A 23967-nucleotide genomic window follows, 5' to 3' on the forward strand; every position below is an offset into this window, starting at 1 on the left:
AGGCTGAGGCGACCAGCGGCTCGTTCAGAAGTATGGGAAGGAGGTGGTGCCCGCGGGAGCAGGGGCCGAGGCGCAGAGTCCTCTGGGCAGCTGGCCCAGCAGGCGCTCTCAGGTCCCCAGGCCGCCGCGCAGCTGAGGGCCGCGTGGGAAGCCGGGCTCAGCGGTTTCCTTGGCGACCGGCCTTCTCCGCAGCCAGCCACCGGCTCCAGGTGGGAGGCTGCAGGTTGGCAGGGAGGCGCTGCCAGCTTGGGCGGCGTGACTGGGCATCGGGCCAGCCGCCTCAGGTGGCCAGGGCCAGGCGGCTGGGGGCGGGTGGCTCCGCGGGAGGGAGGGGGCTTTGCCTTAGCCTTCATCTCCATTCCAGAAACTTCTCGTTGGGTCAGAGCAGGAGTTCTGGGGAGCTCTGTGCGTGGTTCCTCCCGTTCCTCTCCAGCGCGCGACGCTTCTCGGGACAGTGTCAGCCAAGGCCCTGCACAGACTGGCCTCGGCTGCGGTTCCCAGCAGGTCGCGAGGCCAGCTGGCCCGAGTGGCGCTCAGAGGGCGTGCAGGAGGAGGCCAGTAAAGAGCGGCAGCAGCAGTGGCAGCTGGGGACCTGGGGGCTGGGCAGCCGCTGGGGAAGAAGGGACAGTTGGGATCAGGAAGACCTGGAAGCCCTGGCATCGCCCGTCTGCTTGCACGCAGGACTGTGGGCGGCCGGGTTTCTGGGTGCTCGGCTCGCTCCAGCCCACTCTTTCTATCTACCCTTTTACAATTATCCGTTCTCTTGGTTTCTGTACATATTCATTCCCGTCCAAATTATACTACATGAATATGTATGTCGTTACCTCAGATCCTCTTTGGAATATCCTTTTTAGCATTTATGTTCATTATCCAGGGCTATTTGAGTGACATGGCCAGTTCCTGCCAGAATTGTCTGCAGTTTCCCTGTTTAGACCCTCCCAGAACTCTTCCCCTGAATGGTAGGTGAAACACAGGCTGGCCTGAGCCTAGAGTGCCCTCAGCTCTCAAGGTTTTAGGGTGAAAGGGTCTAAGTAATGCCAGGGGGATGTGACAGGGCCCTACCTGTGCCGGAGCACTGCTGAGACAGCATCCCTTCCAGAGCTGCCACGTAGTCAGGCCCCAGCCAGTCAAGGTATGAGGTTTTCTCCCCTACAGGCACTGCCCGGATTGTAGCATCCTTGAAAAGCAGGTCTTGGCCATGGTATTTGGAGGAGTCAAACATTTTGAACCCGTTTGCATTGTGGTCGTCTCCAAACAGGTCCTGGAAGCACCGCAAGCAACCAACTTTTTATCCAGGCTTACAGAGGGTTACAGGAGACCCAAAGAGCAAGTAACTTCAGGGTACCAAGATTCTGATTTGAAGCCATCAGCTTGACCACTTATGGGCCTCTGTCATGGAAGGGGCTTGGGAAAATCTATGTCTAGAGGAATCACCTTAAGATAGTGGTTCAAGAAGTTACACCAGACCACTTATTGGATGAAGAACAGAAGCAAGAAGACCCAGAAATGAGCTATGGTGTGGATCAGATTACTAAATTTTTGCTAAGCTTGCTCAGCATATTTCAACTTTTTGGATACTGTTTTCTTGATGTATCTTAGGGTTATCTTTTCCTACAAACCAAAATAATCTCATCAAGATTGTCACCGGTAATAAAATAATAGGTGAGTTGAGGATATTTTCACTAATCAACTCCCCTTCTCCAGTGTCCAGGCAATGGTGCTGCTATTCAATTCCTTGCTGGGAATCCTTGCATTGAATGTGCTGTGAACAGCCTGAAAGAGCTATTAAGAAGACCAGAAGTAGTGTGAGAACCTATAAACACATGAATAAAGGACATCTGGAGATTAGGCATAAATGTCTGTCAGCTGATAAATATAATCAAAGGGGGAAGGAGAAGTAAGTGGCTATCAATCTTTTTTTGAGGGGACTCAGATCCTCTTGAAGATCTGATGAGAGCTGTCGGCCTTCTTTCCAGAAAAATACATGTGCACAGAATTCTTTCCACCTTACTTCAGAGGGTTTAGGGACTCCAGGGAAAGCCCACAGGCCTGGAGTAAGGAACTCCTGGAATGGAGGGACTCCATGGGGAAGACAAGTGGAGAACATAAAATTTTAGTTTGGGAACAGGCCTGAAGAGCCAGTGTCTCTGGAATTCCGTGGTGCTGGTGGGCAGAGAGCACCGTTTCCGCCTAAATCAATGGAGGAGGGAAGAGGGTTGGAGGTTTGAAACCAGGGGCTCCTTGGACAGCTAGGCTCAAAATCTAGATGCATTTTGGAAGTAACAAACTGTGGATGGACAAGTCAGAGATGACTTCTGAGGAAATGGAAAGACAACAGTTGCTGTTAACTGAAGCAGGCAACTGGAGGAGGAAGGAGGGTTCACCCTTGGACTTGATCAGTTGGAGATGCCTGTTAGAAATACAGAGGGAAGTAGCAAGTAGGCATGTTAACCATGTCAGTTTGGGATGGAAAGATGGGATTGAAATCAGGGCTGAGGATGTACATTTAGGAACCATCTGTGTACAGATGGTCGTTAACGACATGAGGCAAGATGAGATTAATGAGGGGATAAGTGTAGACAGAGAAGAGGGCTTAGGACTTATTTACATCCTTATTTACATGCCAGGGAGGTGAGCAGGAACCAGGAGAGGAATTGGGAAGGAGAGGCCAGAGAGGTGGGAGGAGAGCCAGGCAGGTGTGGGGACCTTGGACCCCCTTCTAGGGGAGGGACTTGAATTTTCAGGAGGAGGGAGCTGTAGCCAGTGTTACAGGGAAGTCAGGCACAATAAGGATCGAGAAGCAGCTGCTGGATTTAGTAACACAGGTCACTGTGATTTTGACAAGGACAGCTTGAGGGCCATGGTAGGGTCTGTCTGGAGTAGTCTCCATTCTTAAGAGAGAACTGAAGGAGAGGATTGATGACTCCAGAATAGAGGTAACCCTTTAGAGGAGTTCTGCTCTCAAAGGGAGTGGGTTATAAGAGCCTGTGAGACCAAGAGGGTTAGTTTGATTTTTACAGATGGCAAAAAGAATAACAAATACAAATGTGTTATGAACGAAGGCAATGTCCCCGGCATTCTCCACCAGGCATCTGCCACAGAGATGTTGATAAGAATGGTCCAGTTGAAAAGGAAAAATTAATGATGCAGGAAATAGGATAGTTGCTGGAGGAATGTCCAGGGCTTACCTGGGCCTTGTCCAGCAGTCCGTACACAGTGAAGATGTTGGTGTCTGGCCGCACCATGACAGCATGGGATGGTATCTGCGCCAAGTTGCAGGCTTCATACTGGTTGGCCTCAGCCCGGGCCCCGTTGGGGCACAGCAGCTCATACTCCTGCCACTTCAGCGCAGCGGCCCAGGGCTCGGAATTATGGCCTGAGGGAGGAGCACAGGACAGGGAGAAGTTTGGGGAAGAGGCCACTCTCCTCCCAGTCTGAGACCCTTTGCTGAGCAGAGGTGGCAATATCTGGCCAGTTCCACAATCCTTTCCGTTCTCCAAGTCCTCTACTCTATTACCAGAGTAACAAAGCCCACTGGGTAAATATGATTAGCAGGAGCTTCTGTTATGGGGACCAGGCAGAGCTGGTGGCTTGTGCTGGGAACATGGCTCCCTCCTCCTAGAGGATGGTCCCAAGTATTCTGGGTGGAAGGTAGGCTCGGGGCCTGGAGCCTTCCCTGGCTCTGTTGAGACAAACAGTCCTGCCACCTTGATGACCTCTAAAGGCCAGTGGGATCTGAGTTTTAAAAGACTGATATTTTTCCCTGTGTGTCTTGCTTCCCCTTGATCAATCCCAGTGTCCTTTCTGAGTGGCCTCTGTGCCTTTCTGGGCTGAGTCTTGGAGAAGAGATGTCAGGAGACAGTGGACATGACTAAGCCCACAGTGTTTGGGATTTCAAAGCCTGGGACACTGCAGGGTAGGCAGAAAGTACGAGCACTGGGTTTTGGGGAAACAGCCTCCAGTCACCCCAGAGATCACAGGTCCTCTTACTGAGTGGGGGCCATGCAAGTTAAGAAGCCCTCACTGTGAAAGAACCTCAAGTGGAGGTTTAGGGGACCTTGGGGAAGAGTGATGCTGAGCTCTTTTCTCAGGTGGAAGCAGGGAAGGTGATTCCAGTGTAAGAGCTGCCCATGTGTGTGTCTGGGGTGGCCCTGCCTTGGTGTGGCTCAAAGCCAGAGGGGGGACTTTTTCCCTGCTTGGGGCACCACCCTGCTAAGGACCAAAGACCAGATGCTAATGTGAATAGACTGTGGAAAGGCCCCTGTCACCCCACCCACGTGCCTCAGCACTGCTTAATAACACCCCGAGAGCAGGTCTCCAAGCCGACTGAGATAAAGTGTCGACACTTTAGTGGAATATGGAGTTGATCCCAGATCAGCAAGATCATCAAGTGCCCTGACACCTGGATGTGAGACTGAGGTTCCTTCTTACCTTGTGGTCCTCGGGACTCCTAGGCGCCTATGGGCAGAGCCTTCTAGACTCAAGCTCTCCCAGCTGCTGTTCGGGTCCCAAACACAGAGACTGGATTGGGCTGGACGGGACAGCCCCTCTACTCGTCCCCTGCTCTGGTCCCAGCCCCTTCACATACCGTTTGTGTTGTCAAAGACAGTCGTGTGCTTAACGAAGGCAACGTCCCCTGCATTCTCCACCAGGCATCTGCCACACAGAGGGCAGAGCGGGGGTCAGGAGATGGTTCCAGCCTTTGTGCTGTCCCCAGGCCACCTGCTGGCTGCCACTGCGTACCTGAAGGCGCCACTGTCACCGTAGTACCGCTCCTGGCTGTTGCCCACACACTTGTTGCGGCCCTGCTCGTCCCCCACACAGAGGGCACACAGAGAGGAAGGATAGTTCTTGGGGTTGTTCACAGGCACGCAGCTGGCATTGAAGAACTCACTCACCGCTGGAGGAGAGGGGAAGGGCCGAGATGAAGGGCCATGGCAGAAAGATAGCCAGGGCGGTGGGTGGATTGCTCCCCCACAGATCTGCACCAACCTGTGCTTAAACTCTCTCAGGGATAGGAGACTCACTGCCTCATATGCTTTTCTTTTCCTATTGAAGCAAGTGCCCAGCTGTCTGAAAGAGGGAGCTGCGGACCAGAATGCCCTCTGAGTGATTCCATAGGTAGTTAGAAAAAAAAAATGCAATGAGTTTATTTTTCCTGTTACCAGCCAGGACAGAGGTCTGTAGCTAGTCTGTCCAAGGATCTTGCTGGCTTCCCACGACTTTCCTTCCACCATGAATTATCACATGATTTCACACCAAGAAGAGCGGCTTCGTGCCTGGCATATGGGGGGTGCTTGGCAAATGTGTCTTCCCCATCTTAGCACTTGTGTGGATTCTTGGGCACTTCTGTGGAGCCTGGCCACTTTCCACTGGGCATCCCAGATGCCTAGGGACTGCTGGGTGATGGGTAAAACCCTATATGACCAGCTGGTGACAAACTAGGTCCAGATACATGTGTGTACACACACATACCCATAGAGTTAGTTCTACTCAGGTCAGTGGTGGACAGAGGGTACCTGGGCAGCGTCCACAGAGCCACCAGGAAGCCATAAATACTGTGCATGACATCAGGCATAGCTCCCAGCTTTCCCTATAGCCAGAACCATATCAAGGAGGAAGGGGAAATCTCTCAGGGCTGCCTTCAAGAGGACCCTCAGGCTGGTGGCCTTCCCATCCAGTGTCAAAGAAGAGTTCCCAAGTCTGTGTCTCTTGGAGGGCAGTACCTGTAAGGATGTCACAGTGCTGAGGCCTGATGAAGCCTCTCTGGATGAGGGCGCCCACTGGCACGTCCCAGCCTGCTGGGCTGCCGAAGCCTGAGTGGCAGGAGCGCTTGCCACGCAGCTCGTCCAAGGTGAAGGCGTTGGAGCTGTCCCGCCTCACCACAGCCACCACGAAGTATGAACTGCTCCTGTCTGCCTCTGAAAGGACAGGGACATCTCACGAGGGGTCTCCTATCAGAGTCAGGACCAATCCCCACGGGTGTGTCCTTAAACTTGTCGCTTCCTGCTTCCTGTTTCTCTGCTTGAGAGCTGTGATCGCCCTGGGTCTCTGCAGGCTCAGGGATGACCAACCCAAGGCCGTCCAGCAGCCTGTCCAGCAGCCTGTGTGGCTCACTCTTCAGTCTGGACCCCACCCACCCCAACAGCCCCCACTCAAAGCACTTTCCTTCTTTCCTCACACCCAGGTGGTACTTTTCTCACCTACTGGGAGAAAATTGGAGGCACAGCTGAGGGTTGAAGCATTTTCTCTAAACCCAGAGATTTTTCACAGCCAGGTGGAAAGGACGAAAGGCCCCATGGTCATCACTTAATAGGACAGAGGCCAAGGCCAAGCCTAGCCCACTGAGAAGGTGTGAATGAGCCTACAAGGGGGGATCCTGAGTGTCACTTCTGTGGGCCTCCATAGTCAGGGCAGGGAGGGGCCGAGGATGTTCAAAATCAGCAAATGCCATGGTGTCCTGTATTTTTATAGCCTGGCTTGCAAGCTAACAATTTTTAAAATATTTATTAATTGAGTGTTTTAAAGGAAAAAGAATATTCAACAGAGACTAAAGTCTCTGACTCTTTGCAAAAAGTTTGCTGAACACTCATACGTTGCTGGTGGGACTGCAAACTGGTGCAGCCAACATGGAAAGCAGTATGGAGATTCCTTAAAAAACCAGGAATGGAACCACCATTTGATCCAGCTATCCCTCTCCTCGGTCTATATCCAAAGGACTTAAAAACAGCATACTACAGGGACACAGCCACATCAATGTTTATAGCAGCACAATTCACAATAGCTAAACTGTGGAACCAACCTAGATGCCCTTCAATAGATAAATGGATAAAAAGAAATGTGGCATATATACACAAAAATGAAATATGACTCAGCAATAAAAGAGAATAAAATCATGGCATTTGCAGGTAAATGGATGGAGTTAGAGAAAATAATGCTAAGTGAAATTAGCCAATCCCCAAAACCCAAATGCTGAATATTTTCTCTGATATAAGGAGACTGATTCATAGAGGGGTAGGGAGGGGGAGCATGGGAGGAATAGATGAGCTCTAGATAGGGCAGAGGGGTGGGAGGGAAAAGGAGGGGGCATGGGGTTAGAAATGACAGTGGAATGAGGTGGACATCATTACCAAAAGTACATGTATGAAGACATGAATGGTGTGACTCTACTTTGTGTACAACCAGAGACATGAAAAACTGTGTTCTAGATGTGTAATATGAATTTTAATGCATTCTGCTGTCACATATATTAAATCAGAATAAAAATTTTTTGAAAAAAATTTGCTGATCCCATAGAGATGTTCATCGTATAGATGGGGAAACCAGGCCATGGCAGGAGGGATTTCCCTGGTGACAGAGACACCCAGCCTAGGGACAGAGGCACTAGGGAGAGTTGGAGCTTCTGAAAATGCTGAGGGGCAAATTTTCATTTTTATAAAGACATCAACCACCACCCAGCGGAAGCCAGATGGCTGGCACCACACTCACCAGAGTAGAGTTCCCCAGCCGCGGGGACCAGGCCATACACCTTCCCTGATGTGTAAATGTCCTCGCCCCTCAAGGTCACAGCATCAATGTTCCCAGCCTACAGGGGACAGAGAGATCACCATCCCTGCCTTCTTGCTAGGTGTGGGTACTCCACGGATAACCTGAGGTGTCTCAGCACCCGGCCAAGGGCTGACACAGTGTGATTGTAAGACACTTCAGTCAAATGCATGTGCAAATGGGAGAATGACCAGGTCTTAGGTGACTGCAGTCTTAGGGCCTGTGGGAGAGGCTCCAGGGTTGAGACACCAAGCCCCTTGTAGGAGACAGATAGAAGGGTTCAGGGCCCTCTTCCCTCAGACCCTCTGGGAGCCCCCCAGGTCACCTGTAGCCCACCCCTTTGGTCCATCTGAAGCCTCTTGGCAGGTGGCCCCAGGACCTGCTAAGGGGTAGCTGGTAATCCATAGTAGCCTGAATAACCCCAAGGGAAGGGGATAAGGCCAGGCAATAGAAGGACCCCAGCAGCCCAGGAAGGTGGCCCACACCTTTAGGCCCAGAGGCATGAAGTACTAGTGAGCAGCAGCAGTGGCACTACATTTCAAGCCTGAAGGGTACACCTCTACGGGCCCCTCTCCCCTCACATAGACTTTCTCTCACCTACTGCGTTTTCAGGGCGGACACAGAACCTGGACCCCCACAGCCCAGGATCCTGCCTGAGTGAGGGTCCCTTCCTTGGGTCACTGCAGTGGCACAGGAAATAGAGATAAGAGCCACACTGGATGCCACCCCTGAGAGCCTTGGAAACTAGAACTCAGGATCTTTGAGCATCTTACTGGGTTCCGAGGAACCCTGACCTTTGCTCCTCTTCCCGCAGTCCTGGGCAACCCATTGGCCCTCTGCAGCCACGGAGAGGAGGCTCCTGCCTAAAGGAAGCCTCTTCCCACTTCTCTAACTGCTCTGGGGCCCTGGGAAAGGCATCTGGAAATAAAGTCCCCAGTCCCCCTTTCATCAATTCCAGCTGAGGTGCCTCTTCCATCTGCACTGCACACGGATGAGCTCAGCTCTGCAGACACGAACTTCCTGCAGGCCCTAGGCAGAGTGGCTTCTCCATATCTGAGCTGGTGATCTTGGGCAAGGTACTTCCTCAGCCTCTCTCAGCCCCCATCTCCAGACCTGTGAATGGGGCTAATGACCATTCCCACCCCAAGGATGCTTGTAGGGATTCAGTGGTTACCCGGTGTCAGTGGTGACCCGGTGTGAGCCAGGTGGCCCCTTTTATTCCTGCCCATGCTCCTTTTCTTGACTTTCTAGGCAATGTTCTTCTCTGGCCTGGGCAGGGAGGGCACACCTGGGGAGCTGTGACCTGTGCTCAGGGACTGCCCTATCAGCCTCTAACCCCTTGCCCTTAAAACAGGAAGAGTTCAAAGGGCTCAAGACTAGACACCTGTGATCACAGTAGAATGTCCTCCCTGGCTGCAGGGACCTGGGTTCCTCTCTGCCTTCTGGCCTCAGTCTCCAAGCAAAGAAGCAAAGAGAATAAGAGCAGAATGGGATCTCAGAGTGCAGGTGCGAATGTATTAGTGGAATGGGTCTTGGCAGGCATTAAAAGAAAAAGAGACTAAAATAAAATACAGTAGAAAACATCAAGTGTTGTTTCAATTCATATCTAAAGTTTACACATATTTCTATCTGAAAAAGGTTTTTGTGCACCAGACAATGATTGATACGAAATATATTTCTGAGTGTCTGTTGCTTTCACCTATTGTGCACAGGGGGAAACTGAGACTAAAGAAGGGGAAGGGACTTGCCCAAGACCACAGGTCTATTCCTGGCCCACTGTGATCCTCCTTCACTGCTTTCTCTGTGGCCTTCTCTCAGGAGATGTCTTCCTCCCCAGGCAGCATGGGGCTGGGGGGCTGCTAAGGCAAAACCACCACATGCCCACCTGACCCACTGTGGCACACCTGGATCTGCTCCATGCAGTGCTGGGGAGACTGGGCCGACACACACTGGATCTCAGGCTTGAGCCTCTGCCGGCTGAAGGCCACCGCCATGTCACCACACTTCTGGATCTCGGGTGTGGAGAGCACGCACCAGCGCAGGTAGTGGGGCATCCCTGTGTGGGTGGGCGTGTGGGCGCTGGTGTTCAGTGGGAAGAGCTTGAAGTCAGACCCAAGGGAAACTCTGGGCCTTTCTCTTGTTAGCTGCGTGTCCAGGTTACGTTATTTAACCATCTGACCCCACTTCCTCACACAGGAAGGGGTGAACTGCCTCTTCCATGGGGCAGTGAGAAGCTTGAGGCAGACCATGGCTGCCATGTATCTGAGTGTCTGGCCACCATTTCCCTGGATGGGGGAGGGCTGATAGGGTCAGGGACTGGAGAGACGAAGCCCATTTGTAGACTACTGCAATACTCCAGGCAATGCCAGAGACAGGGCTGAAGCCATGGGGTGGACAAAGGGAGGAGGAAGGAGAGGTTGTGGGGGCAGAACTGACAGAACTCAATGGCCCTAAGACTGACCCTAATGGCTGGGATCCTGCCTCCTGGAGCAGGTGGGCTTTCCAGGGTCCAGAGGTCCAATAACCACAGAGACGCTTCCCCCACTAGCCCCAGAGGCAGAGAACTAGAAGTGACCAGCTCCCATAGGGGCCACAGGCATATGGCAGGTCTCCCAGGTGAGTGTCCTCCCCTGCCTACCCACCTCAGAGACCCTGCCATGCCAGTCAGGCTGGGGTGGAGCTGGCAGGAGTAAGGACAGGGACTTACGGTTGGGGTCACAGAGCAGACCCTTCATGGCATGCAGGTACTCGCGGCCCAGCCATGCCTCATAGGTCTGAGTGGCGATGGGCACGAGCTCCGTGGTAGAGTCCTTGAACAGCAGGTTCTTCTGACCATAGGCCTCAGAGCTGAACATCTGGAAGCTGCTGCCCTCATGGCTGAAGAGACGCTGTGTCAAAGGTGGGTGTGGGGGTGAAAAGGGTGCTGCCAGGCCACACTCTTCCTTCCCCAGCTCAGACACCACCTCCTTCTCCTTCTATGAGGGCCAGGCGAGGCCCCCCTCCCCTTCAGGGCCTCCCCAAGAAGAAGAACTCTCCTTCTTCTGTGCTCCTCTAGTTCTGGGTGTCCATTCAGTTCATCTGCCTTGTCGCATCCCACCCTTTGCACAACTTGGTCTAGGTTGGGTCAGTACTGGGGACAAGCAATGGCTGGGCAGCTGCCATGTGAATGGGGTGAAACCAGATACCACGGGGTGCACCCTAGAGTTGGGAGTGTATGGCTGTCAGAAGCAGAGGTTTCAGCAAAGCATTCTTCAGCAATCAGCGTCAAACTCTGAAAGGAACTGGACTCGTCCTTTGGCTCATTTGCTCATGTGTTCTGATTTTGATCTTCAGAGGCATAGGCACAAGGAGTTTTCTCTGAGGGATGCCTGAGGCTCCCTGTGTCCCTGTCTGGCCAGACCTCCTGCCTCCCACACTGTGGGAGAGAAGACCCAGCACCAGCTGGGAGGCTTTGAGGGGTGGGGTGCCTCATCTCACCTGGCCTTCATTGAGCAACCTGAAGATGAGGCCCCCGTCCATGTCAGCCCGGACAACCACAGCGTGTGCAGGCACCCGAGCCAGGTGGCATCGCCTCCATTCAGTGACGTCGGCTCGGCTGCCGTCTCTGCATAGCAGCTCAAAGTCCTTGGACAGCAGCGTCTGGCCCCAGGAGGGCAGAGTTTTCCCTGTGAAGATGGGAAGGCTGGTGAGCCACCTCCTGTCCTAGGAGGGACAGGAGAGGAAGCCTGGGGGCGAGGTGTTATGGAGGTGAGAAACAGCACCACAGGGCTGTTTAGGGGCCAGCTTAGGGTGCACCTCCAGGACCTGGTGTCTACATGGTCTGTGTGTGTTTGCTTATAGTTTCTACCTCTTACCAGTTTCTACTAATAAATCGGATTTAACAAATCTAACGGCAATACAACACGTATACATAAGACTACTTATTAAAGATAAAAAGAGTAAGAAAATAAGAGAAGCTCAGGATGAGAGAGATAAATGTACCAAGAAGGCAGAGGCCAGGGGACAGGGAGCAGGGAACATGGTGAGAACACACCCTAACAAAATCTACCCAGAACCATACGCCAGAGCCTTACCCGCAACCCCAATTACTAATATTTTGGTCTATTTCCTTTAAGTTCTTTTTTCTAGCCCCCCCCCCATTTGTCTCTATAAAGTATTTTTTCTATACTATTAGAAACTTTCCACAAAACTTATTTATTTTCTGTTGGGCCTGGTGGTATACACCTGTGACCTGAGGCAGGAGGATTACAAATTCAAGACCAGCCTGGGTAACTTAGTAAGACCCTGTCTCAAAATAAAAAATAAAAAGGGCTGGGGGTGTAGCTCCATGTAGGTGTAGAGTACACCTGGATAGGTTCAAACCCCAGTACTGACAAAAAAAAAAGATTTATTTGAAATAGTAACATCAACACTGAAAATCAATATTAAGAAGGAAGGTTGACCAATATTAGGCACAGAACTAAGCCACAGATAGTCCTACATAACAATATTTTTTTGACTTTTAAATTTACAACCAGAGGTGAACTGCTGCTAGGAAATAGGAAGGAACAGATAATTTGTGGGGTCATAAAAACTGTCATTCCAAAGTGATTTAAAAATAACACCCCCAAACAACAGGAAAACTCTAGAAATGTTTTTTTTTTTTTTGTCTGTGACACTCTTGTTACTCGGTGCAAATCTCTCCCTGCACTCTCCAACATTTCTGTTTCTAAATTGCTGCAAAACCTTTGCATAGATCTCTGTGGTGTCATTTGCTTTCCTACAAGATAAAGGTGCCATTTGTGTACTTCCATTGATTACTCTTGTTTCTCATCTATGAGGGACAAAGTTATATTACTTTACTACTTTAGACATTTATGTCAATTCCACTCATTTGCTGTTGTCAATTTTTTTCCATAAACATCCTGTCCTAGGATCAAGGAAATTGAAGAGCTCCAATATCTAAATACCACAAGTGATCACACACAGATAGGTTGTGGATCTGAAAAAATTGCTACAAAAGACAGAGTTGGGACAATTGGTGAATCTGGAATATCGATTGCAGATTAGGTAACAGTACATCAATGGTACATTTCCTGATTTGATTTCATGCTAGGTATACACCTCCTTATTCTTAGGAGATGTGTCCTAAAGTTTTCAAGGGTATGACACAGGCAAATGTACTGTCTGCCACACATGATAGATCAAATGTGACCAAACTCTGAAAGCTGGAATCTGGGTGAAGAATAGATGGGAGTACTTTGAATTATTCTAGCAACTTTTCTAAAACTCAGTTATTTCAAAATTAAGAAAAATTTTAAATGACAACTATATAATGGACCAACACATAACATCAACCTTTTTTTGTTTTGGGTACCAGGGGCGCATAACCACTCAGTCGCATCCCTAGACCTTTTTATATTTTACTTGGAGATAGGTTCTTGCTACATTGCTCAAGGCCTCACTAAGTTGCTAAGGTTTGCCTTGAACTTATGATCATCCTGCTTCAGCCTCCTGAACCACAAGGATTACAGGCATGTACCACCTGCCTAGGTACTGGGATTGTGCCTTTGAGGTATATAATTTGTATCTGGCCAGTGGAGTCCTCTCTCTGCTTTCAGATCATCAAGTGAGCCACTTCTTTCCTCCACACTCTTCTGCCATGTTGTCCTGCCCACCTTGAGTCCCGAGGAATGGAGCCCACTGTCTATGGACTGAGACCTCTGAAACCGTGAGTTCTCAAATAAACTTTTTCTCCTCTACAGTTGTTCTGGTCAGGTCTTTTAGTCACAGTAGCGTAAAAGCTGACTCATATACATAACAACCTATCTTAAATAAGACCTTGCCCAGGGGGACAAGGAATGGCTTTTCAGGAAATGGGAGAAAAATGCCAGAAGGGACAGTGGATGAACTCTCATGAAACCATCTTTAAAAAGGCAGACACCGATTATCAAGTTGAAACGGAAGGAACCTAATGCCACATACAAATCAGAGCCTCCTCTCGCTACTCACTGGCCCCTCACCCTGCAGAGCACGTGGGAGACCTTTGATGAAATGAACTTCCTTTCTGCAGATAGGAGTGCTAAGGTTCAGAGATCACAGGACTGGTCCAAGGTCACCCAGAGACTCAAGCAGCATTGAGCATCTGGTACCATCTGGGGCCCACCTCAGGCAGCCTGGGCCTTACTTACTCACCATCGGTGTTCTCCAGCACAGTGCTGTGCTTCACGAAGGCCACGTCCCCTGCCTTTTCTGCCACACACCTGTGGAGGAGAAACCATGATCCTGGGTGGGGCCATTCTCCCCTCAGCCCCTGGGTCCCACCCATATCCACTGTTGGAGGTGTAGCCTGGGCTGCAGGGGTGGCCCTGGGGCACACATTTCCTAGTCCAGCAGTCCCGGGATCCAGCTCCCTGGCTTGCTGACTGTGTGGTTTTGCCAAGTTGTGGACCCTTCCTCGCCCTATCATCTGTCAAGTGGGGATGAGAAAGCAGCTCCCTATGGGGTCGCCATGAGGAGGAAAGATTCTTTATAATCATATGCATCCTGAATATGATCCTGCTGAAGCAGGGAATATGACTAGAAGATCTTCTCACACCATACCAAAAAATCCTGAGTAGAAGTGACCTTGACACAGTAATCTATATAAAAATGCCCAGTGTGGGAGGCAGGTCAGGGCCTGCTAGGAAAAGGGACTACTTGGTTCTCTCTATTTTTTTTTTTTTTTGTACTGGGGATTCAACTCAGGGCCACTCAACCACTGAGCCACATCCCCATCCCGATTTTTGCATTTTATTTAGAGACAGGGTCTCACTGAGTTGCTTAATGTCTTGCTTTTGCTGAGTCTGGCTTTGAACTCACAATCCTCCTGTCTCAGCCTCCCGAGCTGCTGAGATTACAGGTGTGCACCACCATGCCTGGCAACTACTTGGTTCTCTACAGCCAGAAAATAGGCAGGAATTTGACCAGGAAAGAGCAGAGGACTCTAAGAGGCAGGCAGCCCAGGACATGGAGGAGGCGGGGAGGGGTGTTTTCTTTTCTGTGCAAAATCTGCATTCACCCAGGCCACCTCCTGGGTATGGGGACCAGCAGATACCCCTGCTCCAGGTGCAGACACTGAGGATTGGCAGCTAGAAATGCTTAGGTTTCCATTCCATCCTCTCATTTGGAGACAAATACAATTGAACTATGAGCTGTTATACTCTTTGGGGTCCATGGTCATCCAAAGTACCAGCCTGAACTAGCTGCAGAGAAGGGACCAGACAAAGTGTCCAGCTGTACTCCCCCACCCCATGGCCCTCCCTGCTGGTGGGAGAAACCAGAATGGGGTCCCAGAGTAGCCAAAGGGTGGCTTTTTCCATTTTCCTTTCTCTGAGCCCTCCCTTCTCTAAATACATCAAACATGTTGACTTTATGAGCAAATCCAGCCTGGCACATTCTGGTTTGATGTTAATAAACAAACCAGGGCACGGCACAGAACTGTATAAAGGATGCTTTGATACACTGCCACTCCCCGTGTGGCCTCTCTGGGCAAAATGTTTTCCCTCCACCTCCGACTCAGCTTCCCTCCCTGTCCCTCTCTAGGCACCCTCACCGGAAGGCTCCACTGTAGTCATAGTATCTCTCCAGGGGGCTCTTGTCACACACACCCTCCCCAGAGGTGTCACCCCGGCAGAGTCGACAGAGAGACTCCGAATATCTGGTTTCTCCTGCTCCTGGGACGCAGCTGCCCCCAAAATAGTCACTGACAGCTGTGGAAATAGAGCAGAAAGAGGTTACTTGGCAGGCTGCACTTTCTACAGACTCAGGCTGTTTTGTGGTGGGGGTGCTCTACATGGAGCCCCTCGTCTGGATGCTTCTGAGAATTGTCTCACCCTCTCGCTTCGGCCTGAGTAAAACTGGAGAAGTGGATGAGATCAGTGATTCTCACACTGGGTCCAGGACATTTGGCAATGTGCAACCGGGTGGGACTGTTGCTGTTTAAAAGTTCCCAGAGGAGTACAACATTTACTCACCAATGTCCACACAGGACAACTAAATATCATTTCCAAATCCGTACGTGTGGTTAATGAAGGGGGTTGTGACTTAACAAGTACTGTCCCGGGGACAGACAACACTTCTCAAATCATGGTGGGAGGAGAGGAGCTGAGAAGGAGCCTTGCAGTGAAGAGGTTAGCTCTGCTGACTTGGATGTTGTTTGGGGCCCTGCCAGCACTTAGGCCCCAGGTTCATTCCCTTCACAAATATTTGTCCTGTGACAAGGGAGGATGCCCTACTTCCTGCACTGTGCCAGGCAAGCCATGACCCTCAGCCAGGATGAGTGCCATCTTGGTCTTCTCTCTTTGTCCTCCCAGAGGAGTAGATAAACATGCCCTGTGACAGACAAGCCACCCACACCTGGCCACCATCTGAGAGTCTGGGCTCCCAGGCAGGGGTTGTGCTGGGTTAACAGCTGGCTGGACTCTTAAGCCACTTGGGAGCTTTCTGGGTGCAAATCAGGAGCTTGGGTCCTGAAAATATAGTGTTTCTGATCCTTCATGCTTCTGGTGACCTGCACCAAGTCTGTACCAGTGGCAGCCACTCCTTGGTGACTCACGCCTCCCTACTGTGGGCTAGACCTGTGCTTAGCTGTCATGTGGGCCACCATGACAAGTGAGTGAAAGCCACATACTATAGGGGCCAATAAGTGAAGAAACACAAATGGCAGCCTCACAGGGCTGGCCAGCAGAGTGGAGGTGGTGATTCCACAGACTACGCGGCAGGGAAGGAGGGGACACCCAGGCACCCTGTGACGAGCCTTGAGTCCTTACCTTTGAGCACGTCGCAGCCCATCACTGAGAGGCGGCCGCTCTCCACCAGGTAGCCCACAGGCACATTCCAGCCCACTGTCCGGTTGATGCCCGTGTGGCAGGACTTCACTCCTTTCAGGGTGTTGATGGTCACATTGAAGTTCCTCCTGACTACAGCCACAGCATAATAGGAGGTCCCAACCTCTAGGAGGGAGGTAGAGGAGTGAGGGTGGCAAGGGAAAAGCCTCAAGATGGCCACAGTGCCACTCTGCTGGGAAGGTTGTGGGAATAGCGTGGGTGTGCAGGTGTGGAGCACATGTGTGTACATGGGCATGTGGATGGCACTGGATTATAGAGAGAGCAAGAGGGCCCGATCCATGTCTTCTCACGAGACCTTGCCTTCCTCCAGCCTCACGAGATAGTATCTATCCCAAGACAATAATTCATTCACCGTATCCCCCCTACTTTTCCTTCCCAAGCCAGCTGGCGCTGGGCTGCGGCTGCATTTGTGCATGTGTCCAGCTCTGTAGCTGGACAGAAAGCAGAAGTAGCCTGCATGTCTTTTGCTTTCCAAAAACCTAGGTCCTGAGAAGAACATGGTGGGCTTGAAGGAAGGATGTGGTGGTTATGGGGAGAAGATGGCTGGGAGGGTCAGGGGGAGCAGGGCAGGGGCTTCCTGGTTTTGGGAAAAGCAATGTCCTAGTGATGAGGGGAGAGACAGGGAGAAAGAGACAGAGACACAGAAAGTACTAGCAATGTGGTCCCAAGTCACTTAAGACCCTGAATGGCCATGGGGGGGCTGTGTGAGTCTCTATAGCCTTGTAATATTTTCCTGGGCCAAGAGTGGCCCAGAAGGGACCGATCAGATAAGACACAGGTGACTCATCTGTGGGGACTGATGACCCAATGGCCCCCTGTCCCTCTCCTGAGTCTGGCTCCTGCCAACTCAAGCAGTGCTGTCCAACACCACCCCTGACTCACCCATCCTCCCTTTCCTTCCAGATCCTAGACCTACCAGGCTCTTGCCTACCTGGGATCATTGTCAGGTCTCAGCTTAAATGTCACCTCCATGGAGAACCCTCGTTTGCCCTATTTTGTAGGTTTCCCCATGCCCCTCACTTCTCCTCTCGTGGCCCTTCCTTTTCTTCACTGTACCTGCCACCTGGGTCACTGCAGTTTTTGCTGCCTATTTGTTCCCTGTCTCACTCCTGTTCTCTGCAACAGAAGCAAGGTCTCTTGCTTCCTATGCAGTAGGTGCTCAATGGAGGTATTGAACAGAAGAGGAAGAGTGTGTTCAGTCTGACTTCCAGGGAAAGCAGAACTGGACTATGTGTTGTCATGTGACAATCAGTTCAACAAGTACCTAGCTAGTGAGACCCTGTGTAGAGTACCAGGGGTACACAAAGATGAGAACTAGGTCCTCCTTGGGGAATCACAAGGAAGGGAAGAGAGGCCCTTAGCAAGGGTGAGAGGGGCTCTGGGAAGCTCCTGGGGGAGGTGACCACCTCACTGACTCTGACAGTAGTTAGACATTGAACAGGCAGAGGTGGTGGGGAGATGCCAAGGCAGGGTGAGCTGAGGGCAGATCTGCTGTGAGAGGCAGGGATGGGGTAAAGGAGCTCACAAAGCTCCTCCCAATGTGCTCCTGGTCCGTTGGGCTCTGTGGTTCCTCTTCCACCTGTCCACGCTGCCTCCCACAGAGAGCCATGATGTGTTCGGGTAGCTGAGCATCACCAAAACCTTGGTCATACAGGTAATCATTCATTCAGCTCCACGCCCCCCACTGCACCAGGTTTGGTGGCAAAAGTTAGGGGAACTGGACTCCCCATGAGGAAGGACTCAGGTCAACCCTCTGTGTCCCTGGCTTTCTTGCCCAGGGGCTTCAAGAGTGAGCTAGGGGCTTGCCAGAGGGTCTGTCAGCCTGGGACCCAGGACTGCTTTATGGATAGGTCTAATGGCCAGCTCAGAGGCTGCAGGGTCAGCCAGCCCAGACTTGTGAGTTGACTTCTGGGTGGGGGCCTTGCTCTCTCTCTCACTCTGTCCTGTACCTTGATCATACACTTCGCCGACCACAGGCTTCAGGCCGTACTCCTTCCCCGCTTCATAGATGGCTCCTCCATCCAGAGTGATGGCGTCAGCCTCCTGGGCCTAGTAAGAAACATGCAGGTCACCCAGTCCTGCCCAACTGGCCTTTCATGAGGAACTCAGGAACGCCTCCAGGTGGCCTAGGGACACTTGAAAAGTCCTGGAGATGTGTGCTGTGCTTTTTGTCTATCCCAATCTGGAGGGGCCCAGGGCTCTTCCCCTTTATCAGGCTGAAGATTCACCTTATTTTTCTAACTCTTGCTATTTTAAAAAATATTCACTGTTTATTTTAGCATATCATAATAGATGCCCGCAGTAAAAAAAAAAAAATCAGATAATACAAAGTGCCAAGTTGTAAAAAGTGAATCTTCCTTACTTTCCTATTTCTCAGCCCTGTTCTTAGGTTTTTCCTCTCAAATAGTCTATGGAGACTGAATCCCATAGATGCCCTCTTTTTTTTTTCCCCCTTTTTATCTTTAAACATGAATGAAAGTGCACTGTCATCGTGTTACGGGAAGAAGGGATGAGATTAGGATTCAGTGTAACTGGTGTCTGCCCTCACAGTGGAGCCTGACCCAAGGCCTTGGCTTCATGGAGGTCTACAATGTCCCTCCCAATCCTGTGCTGCCTCTGAAGACCACCAGTGCCAGTTTAGTGGGAACACTCCTCGCCAAGGAGTGTCACTGTGGAAAGTTCCATGGCAGCAAGTAACCACCATGAAAGGTCACTGCAGAAAGGTCACTGCTGTCTGCCCCCACCCCTATGTGGGTGGTGTCCCCATGCAGGCAGGGGCCTTGTGGAAGGGAAGCCCTGCCTCTCAGACACCTTTCTCCAGCAGCACCCATCTGAACAGACACCCTCCCTCGGCCTCCAGCCTGGCCTGGGCTGGGAGGAAACAAACTGACCCTTGTTGCCGGGAAACTCAAGAGATCCTATCGCCCAGCCCTGGCAGAGGGACGACGGCCCCTTTCCCAGTGAATGAGGCTCTTGTGCTGTGCACTCCTCCTGAGTCAGAGCCCTCTTGTCTAGGCCAGTGGTGGCAGGAGCAGGGCGGGGTGGCGGGGGAGAGGCCTCACCGTGATGAGCTGGACACAGTGGTCAGCAGAGATGCCCTGGATGCAGAGGAGGGAGGGCTGGATGCCTGCTTCCTGGAAGGCCTTGCTCATGTCGCTGCACTTCTGCTGCTCTGGATCTGATGTGGTGCACCATCGGACCTCGACTTGGCCGAGCACTGGAGGCAGGAGACAGTGAGGTCTAGCTCCCAACGTGGCCCATCCAAGTGCCCTAAATGGCTCCAGCCTCAGTCCAGATAGCCAGTCCCCTTCAACAGTCTTGCCCTCCCACAGGGTACAGAGACAGGGCAAGGTGTGCTCAGGGCCTCCTAATCAGGGACATTGACAGATGGGGCAGCTCAGAACCTGACCCATTACTGAGGAGTGAAAGGTCTCCCAGGACAGCTGAGCAGCTGCCCCACCTCCCTCCACCTGCCTAGGTGGAGGCGGAGGCTGGAGGGAAGAAGCAGCACTGCCTGGGAAGCCCCAGCAGGCTCTGTGACTTGGCAAGTTCTGCCCTTTTCCAGGCCTCCAAGAAGAGGGTACTGGCCTGGGGTTCTTCCCTCAGCAGTGTCCCTGGGCCCTCCTGAACAGGGGCATGTGCCTGAGAACAGGTGGCTGTGGTGGGCTGTCCCAGAGAAGCCTGGCTCCTTCTCTTGAGTGTCTGTGTTCTTGGCTGCAGTTCAGACCCTGGGACACAAGAGGGAAGGCTGAGGAATCAGCAGGTTGGGTTCAAGTTCCTGCCCCTATAACTGGTGACTTCAGGAAATATTTGACCTCGCTAGGCCTGTTTCCTCTTCTGAGAAGAGATGAGAAAACTTACCTTATGTTGGAAGTAATCTGTGTGCAGAGCCCAGGACACACAGGTCTTCAGAAGACTTGCACTTGGGCCCTTTGATCTGACCAGGTCAGAGACTCAGAGCTCCCAGCAGGGCCCCAGAGGAAGGGGTGCCAGGCTCCCCTGAGGTTGATAATTTTGCAAACCTGGACTCCTCCACTGTTCACCTCCCCAGTCAGACTCCTTAGAGGTCTATGCTCCGGGTTGGGGTTCAATTCTCTCTGCCCCAAAGCCAAGTCCTCCTCTTGTGGCAGCCTATGCTGTCCAATCCCTATTTCAAGCATCAACACTGTAGCTGCCTGCACGGCCTCCCCCTCTCCTGACCTATGGCCACCTAGGAAGGTCGACAGTCCTACTCTTCCCTGCAGGTCCAAACTCCCAAACCCTCCCTCACCTGGAGTCCGGTCAACCGCGGAGTCCAGAAGAGGGATGGGAGGCGGGTTAATTTTTGGACTGATGAAGAATGAGCAGTGATGTGAACTCCAGCCCCTCCGCAGTCACCGCCCAGCGATCCCTGCTCCTGAAGTTCCCACCTGACTTAACCCAGTCTCAGGCCCTGAGTCCCTTGGGTGCTGAGGCGAGAAGACCCATCTTCGCAGAGTGGGGGTGCAGTCTCCCAGGCGGCTTCCCACGCCCTCCTGCCAATCAATCCCTCTAAATACACACCCTCCCCTGGGGGGCTCTGGAAATAAGGCTGCTTTGGTCCCCAAACCTTGCCTGAGTTTCCACGCCTGTCAGGAGCAGCCATCCTGGGGGCCCTCCTCCGGGACACCCTGAGGCTCTCCCCCAGGCGCCTCTTTGGCAAGTCTGGAGAGTCCCTTTTTCCAAGGCCAGGTTCGAGGCCGCCTCCTCCAAGAAGCCATCCGGACTGCCAGGTCTGCCCCAACGGTGGGAGACCCCTGCCGTCCTCACCGACCTGCGCCTCGCGCTTTGCCTACTCTCCCGCCCTCGGGGACGTGGGCTCAGGACGCGTTTCATGGCTCCCGGCCCCGAAAGGCTCCCGGCCCCGAAGGGCTGGAGCGCTTTTGGGACCCCCGCCGGGGCGCCTGCTCTCACCTCCCGGCGCCAGGGCCTCACCAGTGCGCAGAGCCAGCAAGAGCCACAGAGCCACGCTCCAGCCCCACATGGCGCAGACTAGGTCGGGTTGGGTCTGGGTCCGGGTCCGAGAAGATCAGCAGCAACCGGGATTGCTCGCTCCTTCCTTCCTCGCCCTGGCCCCAGCTACTTAAGTGCGGCCCCAGCGCGCGTCGGTGATGTCCACGCCTCTGGGGCGCAGCATCCCGCCCCGCCTCCCAGCCCCGGACTGGACACCTGGGCTGACCAATTTGGCCTTGGCTTTCACTCTGGCGCCTCCTGCTGGGGGACCTCGACCCGTGCGAGGGCAGGGTCTGAAGCCGCGGACCTGGCTCCTTCCCCTGAACAAGCTACCCCCGCCTTCCAGACCATCCCCTAGAAAGACCTCAAACATCATGTCTAACTGGAAAGGGACAGTTCCGATTTGGAAGGAAGAAGAGATTAGAATCCAGGGAGGCCTCCCTTCAAACACATACGGCTCAAAGGATCTGGGGATATAGAGATGAACCCTGGCAGATATGGTCCTGGCCGTGGAGGGGACTTCACAGTCTGGGTGACTGCCTTTGCTCGGCCTAGAGAGGGGTAGTGACTCACCCCCGGTCACACATTAGTCAGTGGCATAACTGGAACTAGAGCCCAGGTCCCCAGCAGAGCTAGCTCCTTCCGTCATGATTTGAAAGATGGGAAGAGGATCTAAGAAGAATAGGAGGAGGAAGAAGAAAAGGCCAAAGGAAGGGGAGGAAGAAAGGAAAGAGGGTGAGGGAGGAAAGGGTGGGCTCTTTTGCTAGGCAAGTGGCTCTCATAGCAGATCCCCAGAGCACCAACATTAGGGTCACCTGGGTTCTAGTTACAGCTCTGCCACTGACCAAATGTGTTGGAAATGCAAATTCTCGAGCCCTACCTCTGAACCCTGATCACAGACTCTGGGGCCACCAAGCTGTTTTTTTTTTTTTTTTTGTTCTGGTGCACAGTAAAGTTTGAGAATCACTATTGTTGGCAAACCAGAGCTGAGGTTCTGTTTGATGGGGATGTGGAAAATGGACTGCAGGGATTGTTACCTGCCTCCAACTATGTCCTCACCTTTTATTATTACCTCTCACAAGTGCTCAGAAATGAGACCCTATTTCTTTGCCAAAGGAAGAGGATATGGGTAACATGAACACTGATGAGTGAGAGGGAAGGGACCCTGGGTCTGGTTTGTCTACCTTTGAGACTGCTCTGCACCCTGAGGAAGGAAGCTCTCACCCCTCCAACTGGGCCACCAAGCAGCTGCTTTGCCTCACACTAAGATGATGAGTAGAAGGAATATGTGCTGGTCCTCAGTAGACCTGAGCTCTTTCTTATTACTGACTCACCCCTCTTTGGGCTTGTTTCCCCATATGTAAAAGGTAGATGATGATGGCTCTGACACTCTCCTTCCCCTCCTGTCTGCTCTGGAGGCATGCATGAGCTGTGGAAGCTGGATCCACTGGGAGGAGGGAGTGTCTCTTTCTAATTTGCATAAAGGTGCCATATGGATTAGCAGGTAGCCCTGCCACAGGGGCTTCCTAAGAAGACAGAATAAATCTAAGTGTCCTTAGCAAGCCTCCTCCTGACGATGAGGATGAAAAGGCTTATTCTGTTATACTCCAGGAGCAACTGGAAGGTCACTGGCAGGATCAGTCTCTCTCTCTCTCTCTCTCTCTCTCTCTCTCTCTCTCTCTCTCTCTCTCTTTCTTTCTCTATCTCTCTTTCTTTTCTGATATTGGGGAGTGAACCCATGGCCTTGCACATGTTAGGCGAGTGCTCTACTACTGAACTACACCCCCAGCCCTGATCTGTGTTTATTAAGTTCTTCCTTTGGCAAAATTCCAAGTGACACACCAAAAAAAGTCAGAACAACCACAACCTAAGAGTTTGGGTGAACTCTTTCATAATGAGGTCTTTCCCTGATCTCAGGTTCAGACCTCAATTGTGACATTCAGTGAATTTGCTCTCTCTGGATTGCAGAGGTTTCTATTTCAGGCCCATTTGACTGGACTTAGCATGGGCAAGGTTTTGTATTGATGTGTGTAACAGGGAACTCTATCTCAGCTTGAACCCAGAGTCCATTATTTTTGGGATGCAGATATACCTGGGTGTGTCAGAGGAATGAGTGGGATGGATGTGAAACTAATAAGGCAATAATTTAATCCAGGAAAAGCCTTGTGGAGGAGCAAAAGCTCTGAGGATGGTTTTGACTGCATTCTGGCCTCTCATTGCAGTTAAGAAGAAGAACAGAAAACATAAAAGAACTGGTTTCACTAATACTTTGGTATGACGTTGATGTTGGAGCCTGAGCAGTTCTGCTTTGGAGCCCCCTGATCCTCCCTTGTGATATGAAATCCAAAGAACTTGTCTTCTCCCCTCTGCCAAAGACACAGCTGCGGTTCATGAAGGATTCAGGGTGTCCACCAGCATGGAGCGCACTCATCAGGGAATCGAGGAACTGTAGGATACACCATGGGATGGGATAAAGGCAGCCTCCGAGAACTTAGGTTGGCAGGTGGGGACTCATGAGGCAGCAAACGTGGTAGAAAAATTCCTTTACCCACAATCTTAGGAATTTTTTTTTTCATTTCAACAA

General features: G+C 51.8%; 1 protein-coding gene across 1 annotated transcript; it reads right to left on the bottom strand.

Moving 5' to 3' along the window:
- Window positions 1-1027: 1027 nt before the first annotated feature.
- On the bottom strand, window positions 1028-21414 carry Meltf (melanotransferrin). Its single transcript, XM_026379207.2, has 15 exons — window positions 21366-21414; window positions 19475-19629; window positions 18362-18461; window positions 16335-16517; window positions 15119-15275; window positions 13720-13787; window positions 11023-11210; window positions 10253-10433; window positions 9450-9601; window positions 7489-7585; window positions 5727-5921; window positions 4744-4900; window positions 4589-4656; window positions 3189-3376; window positions 1028-1261 (listed from the first exon to the last, which is right to left on the bottom strand). Exons 1-15 carry the CDS (start codon window positions 21412-21414, stop codon window positions 1028-1030), a joined length of 2172 nt encoding a protein of 723 aa, XP_026234992.2.
- Window positions 21415-23967: the final 2553 nt, after the last annotated feature.

The sequence above is a fragment of the Urocitellus parryii genome, chromosome 2 (assembly GCF_045843805.1).
Source record: "Urocitellus parryii isolate mUroPar1 chromosome 2, mUroPar1.hap1, whole genome shotgun sequence".
In the NCBI taxonomy this organism is placed as follows: Eukaryota; Metazoa; Chordata; class Mammalia; order Rodentia; family Sciuridae; genus Urocitellus; species Urocitellus parryii.